Source organism: the organism of the source record quoted next, unplaced genomic scaffold (assembly GCF_019419815.1).
Source record: "Pyrus x bretschneideri cultivar Hongxiangsu unplaced genomic scaffold, Pyrus_bretschneideri_v1 Contig53, whole genome shotgun sequence".
NCBI classification, from domain to species: domain Eukaryota; kingdom Viridiplantae; phylum Streptophyta; class Magnoliopsida; order Rosales; family Rosaceae; genus Pyrus; species Pyrus x bretschneideri.
In genome coordinates, this window is record NW_025999791.1 from 1393022 (window position 1) to 1402863 (window position 9842).

General features: G+C 39.1%; 1 protein-coding gene across 1 annotated transcript; it reads left to right on the forward strand.

The window, feature by feature from the left end:
• The first annotated feature begins 6794 nt into the window (after positions 1-6794).
• On the forward strand, positions 6795-9842 carry LOC103958842 (homeobox-leucine zipper protein HOX11). Its single transcript, XM_009371160.3, has 4 exons — positions 6795-7243; positions 7750-8072; positions 8225-8304; positions 9249-9842. Exons 1-4 carry the CDS (start codon positions 6946-6948, stop codon positions 9580-9582), a joined length of 1035 nt encoding a protein of 344 aa, XP_009369435.2. The 5' UTR covers positions 6795-6945; the 3' UTR covers positions 9583-9842.

Below are 9842 nucleotides of genomic sequence, written 5' to 3' on the forward strand. Positions count from 1 at the left end.
AAAAGGCAGAGGAAAATATGATGTTATTGATATTTCTCTCTTGTATTTCTTCTTCATCTATCATCTGTTACATGCGAGTGCTCTATTTATAGAGCAACTCGAACTGATGCAGTTAATGCATCTTGAAATTTAAAACGCATCGTCTGACACTTTCATTCAGCATGGGCATTGAAAACTTTGCCCATGCAGAAGACTTCTGCTTTGTGGGCATTCATTGCCAACTGATATTGAGACTTTTCAACATTACCAACTGAAATGGAGACTTTTCAACACTCCCCCTTGGATGCCCACATATCAACATGAGTTGCCTCGTTAAAACCTTGCTTGGAAAAACCCAGTGGGAAAAAACCATAGCGAAGGAAAAAGAGTACAACTTTTCCTGGATCGTTGATATAGTGTCAAGTATGCTTATGTTGCCTCGTTAAAACCTTGATAGGAAAAACCCAGTGGGAAAAATCCTAATCGAAGGAAAAAGAGTACAACAAGCATGTATCATGGATACTCCCCCTGATATGTATCTCCCCCTGATTCCGCATTCTTCAAATTTAGCTGTTTGGTAAGTCGACGTAATCCGATGCCTTGCACTAACTTCTGAAATGTGCACTTTGGTAGAGATTTGGTGAACAAGTCTGCCAGATTTTCATTTGAACGGATTTGTCTGACTTCAATAACTTTAGCCTTCTGAAGCTCATGAGCACTGAAAAACTTTGGAGATATGTGTTTAGTCTTATCGCCCTTGATGAATCCTTCCTTCATTTGGGCAACACAGGCTGCATTATCTTCATGGATGACAGTTGGATTGTCTGTCTTCGAAGTTAGACCACATGAATTCCGGATATGATGGATCATTGATCTTAACCAAGAACATTCACGACTTGCTTCATGTAAAGCAAGTATTTCTGAATGATTTGAAGATGTAGCAACTAATGTTTGCTTGGTTGAGCGCCATGAGATTGCTGTATCTCCATTCTTAAACACATATCCAGTTTGTGAGCGTGCTTTATGCGGATCAGAGAGGAAGCCAGCATCTGCATATCCAACAAGGACCTGGTCATCTGTGGAGTTCTTTGAGTAGAAGAGACCCATGTCTGTTGTCCCACGAAGGTATCGCAATACATCTTTGATACCCTTCCAATGGCGAATTGTTGGAGCAGAGCTATACCTTGCTAACAAATTAACTGAAAAAGCTATATCTGGTCTAGTACATTGTGCTAAATACAACAAAGCACCTACTGCACTCAAATATGGTACTTCTGGACCAAGGACCAGCTCATCATCTTCTTTTGGACGAAATGGATCTTTCTTAATGTCCAAAGAACGAACAACCATTGGCGTGCTTAGTGGATAAGCCTTGTCCATACCAAATCGCTTCAGAATTTTTTCAATGTAAGCTGATTGGTGGACCAAAATTCCACTAGCACAATGCTCGATCTGCAGGCCGAGACAATATTTTGTTTTTCCAAGGTCTTTCATTTCAAATTCGCTTTTCAGATATTCAGCAGTTTTATTGAGCTCTTCAGGAGTCCCAACAAGATTCATATCATCAACATATACTGCCACTATAGCGAATCCAGAATTGGATTTCTTAATGAACACACAAGGGCAAATAACATTGTTGATATACCCTTCTTTGATCAAATACTCACTGAGACGATTATACCACATTCGTCCAGATTGCTTCAGACCATACAATGATCGCCTTAATTTGATCGAGAGCATACCTCGTGGTTTATTACTTGTTTCAGGCAACTTAAGTCCTTCTGGGACTTTCATATAGATGTCAGTATCTAATTCTCCATATAGATACGCAGTGATGACATCCATAAGTCGCATGTCAAGTCTTTCTGAAACCACTAAACTTATTAAGTAACGGAACGTAATTGCGTCCATTACAGGAGAGTATGTCTCCTCATAATCAATTCCAGGTCTTTGAGAAAAACCTTGTGCAACGAGTCGTGCTTTGTATCTTGCGATCTCGTTTTTCTCATTACGTTTCCTTGTGAATACCCATTTGTAACCCACGGGGTTTACGCTAGGCGGGGTTTGGACTACTGGTCCAAAAACATTCCGCTTTTCCAATGAATTTAATTCTGCCTGGATTGCATCTTTCCACTTAGGCCAATCCTGTCTCTGTTTGCATTCATCAACAGAGCGGGGCTCAATATCATCACTTAAGATGATTTCAGTGGCTACTGCAAATGCAAACATATCATCAATGATTATTTCATTCCGATCCCACAATTCATTTGTACATGCATAATTTATGGAGATTTCTTTGCTTTCATGTACTTCTGTCTCTTCAGGGACAGATGTCTCATCAAAGACATTTTCTTTTTCCAGAAGTCCAGAATTATGAATTGTGGATGTATCATTCATTTTCTCTTCCTGAATGATTTCATTTGGATTCAGTTGTGCCCTCGACTTTCTCTTTCGAGGAGCTGAATCTTTTGAACCTGGAGGTCTACCACGCTTCAGGCGTGCACCAGATGAATCATTTGCTGCCACTTTATTTTGTCCAACAGGGACATCAATTCTTGCAGGTGCATTTGCAGCTGGTATATTTGATTTTGTCACTTTCATAGCATCATTAAATGCATCTGGCATTTGATTGGCAATGCTTTGAAGATGAACGATCCTTCTCACTTCATTTTCACATTGAATGTTGCGAGGATCAAAATGAGACAAGGTGGGAACAACCCATGTCAGCTCTTTCCGTTCTTCTGGAACGGTCTTTTCTCCCCCTAACAACGGAAAAATTGTCTCATCAAAGTGACAATCAGCAAAACGAGCTGTAAACATATCACCTGTCAAGGGTTCCAAATATCTAATGATAGATGGTGAATCAAAACCCACGTAAATTCCCAGTCTACGCTGAGGTCCCATTTTAGTGCGTTGCGGCGGTGCAATAGGCACATAAACAGCACAACCAAAAACTCGTAAATGGGAAATGTTTGGCTGATGTCCAAACACGAGTTGTACTGAAGAGTATTGATGGTTGGCTATAGGTCTCAATCGAACCAATGATGCAGCATGTAGGATGGCATGTCCCCATGCAGAGACTGGCAATTTGGTTTTCATGAGCAGAGTGCGAGCTATTAACTGAAGCCGCTTAATCAATGCTTCTGCTAAACCATTTTGAGTATGGACATGAGGAACAGGGTGTTCAACATCAATGCCCAATGTCATGCAATAATCATCAAAGGTTTGAGACGTAAATTCACCAGCATTATCAAGTCGGATTGACTTAATAGGATAATCTGGGAACTGTGCTCGTAACTTAATTATTTGAGCAAGAAGTCTCGCAAAGGCTACATTCCGAGTAGACAAGAGACAAACATGTGACCATCGGGTAGATGCATCAACCAAAACCATAAAATATCGAAATGGTCCACATGATGGTTGAATAGGCCCACAAATATCCCCTTGAATTCTTTGCAGAAATGATGGGGATTCAGCATCAACCTTTAGTTGTGATGGTCTAATTACCAACTTCCCTTGAGAACAAGCTTTGCAAGGGTTATCATTTGAGGCAGCAATGTGTCTGCTCACTAATGGATGTCCATTAGAGTTGGTAATGATCCTACGCATCATGGTAGATCCTGGATGACCCAGACGGTCATGCCAAAGCATGTAAACCTTTGAATCAATGAACTTCTGGTTCATGACAGTGTGTGATTCAATTGTCCTTATGTATGTATAATATAATCCACTCGACATACCACGCAACTTCTCCAATATACGCTTCTGGGTATCATTGGAGGTAATGCATAGATACTCCACATTTTCTTCACTTTTTGTTTCAATGTGGTATCCATTTAGACGTATGTCTTTGAAACTCAACAAATTTCGAGTAGATCGAGTAGCATACAATGCATTATGTATGGACAATATTGTTCCATTTGGTAACATAATCTGGGCTTGCCCTGAACCTTGAATTACATCTGAAGGTCCTGATATTGTTGTTACCCCTACTCTTGTAGGTATTAAGCTTGAGAAATACTTTCGATCACGAAGTATTGTATGTGTGGTTGCACTGTCTGCAAGACAAATATCTCCACCATTTCTCATGTTCTGAGAATAACCACAGTTTTTATCCATGCTCTCTGAGTAAGAGAATCAGAATTAAAAGCAAGTTATAACAAGAAAATTTACATGCCACTTTTATTGAATCTGAGAATACTACAAGTTCAGCATAATAAAAGTACATTAATGATTCAATCGGACCGATATACTTCATTTCCCCTTTCTACAATATAGTCTGAAACATCTAGATGAGTTGTGTTCAACTGCCCTGATAAGTCAAACACTGGATCAGGTATATCCATTGGTCTAGCCTCGTCGAGAAAGTTAGTCTCGACACCCTTCTCCTTGAGGGATGCTTGATACAGATCCACTAGATGTTTTGGGGTACGACAAGTACGCGCCCAATGCCCATTGCCACCACACCTATGGCAGGCTCCTTCAGAGTTTCTAGGAGCATTGTTTATATGAGCTTTGCCTTTGTGGCGATTCACATTTTTGAAGCTCGGGCCTGAATTATTCCTGGGAACCTGGTTATGAAACTGAACTCCATGGTTCTTGCCTTTCCTATTCCATCGACCTCGCTTGTGACCACGTCCTCGTTTATGATTATCACCACCAGAGGATGTGGTGTTCACTCCGAGGGAAGCAGCATTCACTTCTGGGAATGGTGCAGATCCAGTAGGTCGGGAATGATGGTTTTTCATCAGGAGCTCATCATTCTGTTCAGCTACTAAGAGCACAGATATCAGCTGGTTGTACTCAGTGTAGCCTCGCGCTCTATACTGCTGCTGCAGGAGCACGTTGGAGGCATGAAATGTGCTGAGAGTCTTTTCCAGCATATGCTCCTCAGTAATAATATCCCCACAGAGCTTCATCTGAGAGGTAATTCTGAACAATGCAGAATTGTATTCTGCCACTGACTTGAAGTCTTGAATCCTTAGATGAGTCCACTCATAGCGGGCCCTTGGAAGAATCACCGTTGTCTGGTGATTGTATCTGCTTCTCAAGGCATTCCAGAGAGCTAACGGATCTTCAACCGTTAAGTACTCGCTCTTTAGCGCCTCATCAAGATGGCGGCGAATGAAAATCATGGCCTTTGCTCGATCTTGAGAGGATGAGTTGCTCTCTTCCCTGATGGTATCTCCAAGATTCCCTGCTTCCAGATGGATCTTGGTATCCAGTACCCAAGTCAGGTAATTCTTCCCGGTAATATCCAGGGCAGCAAATTCAAGCTTCGCCAAGTTCGCCATTTTCTTTTCTGAAAGAAAATGAGATGTGTAAGAACTTGCAATAATATGTATTCCTGGAGGAATATGATGTTAGAACTTCTGGTTCTTACAAATTTTTCATTTTGATCTTCAGGCCAAAATGATAAGCACTCGAAACTTCTGGCTCGAGATTTTCAGGGTGAATGAGGAGGGCGATTGTACCGCACCATTCTCATTGAAATAATGTAATATAGAATGGGCGATTATTCCGCACCACTCAAGTAACAGGAAATTTAAATATGCAGAGCAGCGTGGGCGATTATACCGCACCACATAAAAAAAATTGCAATGAAATTAAACAGCAGGTAAATTCAAATATGCAGGGTAGGGTGTGCGATTATACCGCTCCACCTAAAAATTGCAGTAAAATTAAATCTGCAGTTCAAGATAGGCGATGATACCGCACCGTCTTGGATCGCAGTAAGATAAAATTTGCAGTTCAAGATGGGCGATTGTACCGCACCATCTTGGATTGCAGTAGAATTAACACAAATAAATACTAGGTTAGTAATCAATCTCTACACCAAACAAGTAATCAAAGATGTATGTAACCGTTAGTTGGAGAACTATGAGCAGGCATGGAGCAAACAACTCGTCGCGAGGGTACACGGCGCAGTTGAGGCAGAGGAAGAAGATAAACAGTAAAAACCTTAAAGGAAACATTTTTTTTTTTCTTTCGTTCGTTCGGCGAAGAGAGATGAGAGAATAAATATATTTAGAGGCTCGTGCTGATAACGTGTTATAAAAGGGTTAAAGTTTGAGAGATAACCTTTTAAGTGGTAGGTGCAAGGTAGATGTAAAATGCCACACAAAAACTATAGCACAGACAGATAATAAAAGGCAGAGGAAAATATGATGTTATTGATATTTCTCTCTTGTATTTCTTCTTCATCTATCATCTGTTACATGCGAGTGCTCTATTTATAGAGCAACTCGAACTGATGCAGTTAATGCATCTTGAAATTTAAAACGCATCGTCTGACACTTTCATTCAGCATGGGCATTGAAAACTTTGCCCATGCAGAAGACTTCTGCTTTGTGGGCATTCATTGCCAACTGATATTGAGACTTTTCAACATTACCAACTGAAATGGAGACTTTTCAACAATATACTTATTTTTCTTATATCTTTTTTGTTCAGAGTAACGTTAGAGAACTATTTTAGACTGACGATGACAATTATCCAAACAAATTTTTTAGTGTGATTCAAGCAAACTAACAAAAAAAATGCAGTTAGAATTGGAAGAACATTTCATACAAATAGTACATGTATGCGCAAATATATTTGACTATACCGAATATGTATTGCGTTAGTGCTCTGTTTTCGTCCGACCCCTCTCTTTTCTCTACTCTCGTGTATGAACCGTTGTATAATTTAATAGATTCACGTGCGTTTGTCAACGTGGATTTGTCGGTCAATCCTACTCTTTTACTCAAACCAGAAAACAAATAAAAAGGAATAAAAGAGTATTTTAGAGAGAGAAACACGCCCTCCTCTCTCTCTCTCTCTCTCCCCCCGTGTTTACACAATAAAAACAGAAGATTTTGGACTGGAAGACTACCGCTAGTCTTTTAGACTTGTTCCCTTTGGCTTCTTTTTAAACCCCTCTCATCGCTTCCATTTCCACCAAATATTATTCAGCCACAACTAAAAATGGAGCTAGCTCTGAGCTTAGGGGATGCTTCAAAGCCGTTTCTCTTTCTCGACAAAGCTCCAAAGATGGGCGGCAACATGGATATAGGGTTTTGCATGGGCTTGGGGACTGCTGCTTTCAGTGCTGCACGATCGGATGAGAGTAGCAGAAAGAGTACCTATGAAGTTTATGATCAGGATGAGAGAAGAAGTAGGATTTCATCAGATCCACCTCTTCAGCTTAATCTCTTGCCTTCTGCTCCAGTTCCTCGTAGCCACGTTTCTTCTCAGCTTCGCTTCCCATGGCTTACTGATAATCGTAAGATCCGTTTCACCATGAGATTTTATTATTTTGTTATATGTTTTTTGGAAAATGATTTCTAAAACATTCTTTTTTCTCCCGTACACATCTGTCTATTTCTGTCTTTTGATTCTTGTTTGATTTACTCGATCTAAAGGCCACAAATAAATTTGCATGGAATGAAAATGGGATGTTCAAATAATTTTCCTATGTTGTTTCGTGTTTGGTTGCTGAGAAACTCAACAAACTCAAGGGAAAATTCTAAATTTTGTACTTTCTATTAAAATCCACTTGGTAGAATTTCGTTTTTTTGTTTTATTGGCTTGATTTCCTAAACACCCAAACTTAATTAGAAAGTGAAAAGAAAATCTTTAAGCTGTATTTTCCAATTAAAACCCACTTCGCCAAAATTTTAAATTTTGTTTTCGTCTGGTTAATTTTCTTAGAATCCGAGCACGACCCAACTTTTTACTTCATGTTGGATTATGTGATCATTTTCTTATATTGGGTTAACTTTGTTACAGTGGCTGTGTCTGAACCGGCCGGTTCATCAGATGGACCGGGAATAGGGTTGGATGTGAACCGGATGCCGGGAGTGTTGGCCTCGGCTGAGGAGGCCGAAGATGCGGCGGCTCCGCTGTCATCTCCGAACAGCACGGTTTCATCGTTTCAGATGGATTTTGGAATGAGAAATGGAGGAAGATCGAGCAAGAGAGATTTGGATGTTGACGCCGACAGAGCGAGTGATGACGAGGAGAACGGGTCAACTCGGAAGAAACTCAGGCTTTCTAAAGATCAATCGGCTTTTCTTGAAGAGAGCTTCAAAGAGCACAGCACTCTCAATCCTGTGAGTCAAGAAACATAACAAAAAAAAAAAAAAAAAAAAAAAAGGAATATTGAAGTACAAATTTCTTTTTTGTTAGAACTTTTAGAGTAAAAAAAAATCCCAAATTTTAATTTTTACTGATTGCTTGTTGGTCAAATTTTTAATATATGCAGAAGCAAAAACTTGCTCTGGCTAAACAGTTGAATCTTCGTCCACGGCAAGTGGAAGTGTGGTTTCAGAATCGAAGAGCAAGGTATGCTTGTTTTATTTATTTATTTTATTTTATTTTTTCTGTTATGTAATTACTTCATTGAGTAAACTTCTAGTTTGCGCCATGAACCATCACCCAATTTTCGATTTCCTCTGAACTTTTTAATTGGAAAATTAAGGATTTAAACTAATTTTTTTAACCAATTTGTCTCTGCTGTTAATTTTTTATTCATTCCATCCAAATTTCCGTTAAATGGAAGTATGTGCACAATATGTCTGGGTAGTTCGGTCGCTTCATTCTTTAAAATAATTGAAAAATTTAGATTTCTAAAATATAAACCTATGCAAATATGTGTGATTCTATAGCTTTTGTGTCTGAAGGTCTAGTCAAGTGATGTTTTTGTCCACAAATGAGAGTTACGTGGTTTGCACATGATAAAAGTTAACGTTAATTTGGATGAAATCTATGAAAAACTAACGGTAGGGGGAAATTGGCCAAAAAAATTAGTTTAAGTCCTTAATTTTTCAATTAAAATGTTTAGGAGGAAAATCAAAAGTTAGGTGATAGTTCAGGGGCAAATCGACAATTTACTCTTGCTTCATTTCATGTAACCACTTGTGATCAATCATGAAATTTTATTATAAACCAAAATTTATGTATCCGCTGATAAATCAAATTTCGCATAAGTACAGTGATTTTGGCACCCTCTTTCCGTTTTGCACATCCTTCTTTATTTTTTATTTCTGAATGAAAAAAAAACAAATGAAAATAAAGACGCTGAAATATACTAGGTGGAGATGTGCTGAAATTATTTCGCTTGGCATAAATTCAAATGTGATTCATGTTAAAAATATTTTGGTTTATTCTTTTGTTTTTCCATTGAAAAAAGTGGACGAACTCTTGACATTTTGATCCTATGTTTTAAATTAGTTGGCCTTCTTCAAATTACTGACTTTTATTTGGAAAAATGATGATTAATTTTGCAGGACAAAGTTGAAGCAGACAGAAGTAGATTGTGAGTACTTAAAGAGATGCTGTGAAACACTGACAGAAGAGAATAGGAGGTTACAGAAGGAACTGCAAGACTTGAGAGCTTTGAAGACTTCTCAGCCTTTCTACATGCAGCTGCCTGCCACCACACTCACCATGTGCCCCTCATGTGAACGCGTGGTCACCACCGCCTCAGCCAACACCTCCACCACCACCACCACCAACCACCACCACCACATAAAGTCTGCTCTGAACAACAACAAGCCAAGGTTAAATCCATTTACTGCTGCTCAAGTCCACATACAGCAGCATCAAGGTGCTGCTGCATGACATGCCAACATAGAATCTGATATCATGCACTCTCCATTCCATTTGTATATATTTTTGGCTTGGAGTTGGGTTTTAATTATTTTTTTCTTTTGTTCTCTTTATTATTTTAGTTGTGGTTGTCCCAATCTTTGTCTCCGTGGTTTCTTTCTTATAACTTTTAGAAGCCAGAGACTGAAAGGGTGATATGGTATATTTTGGTTATTGAAGAGGAAACTAGAAACGGTTTTGCTAGAAAAGCATTTTTTGTTGGTATTGGGTTA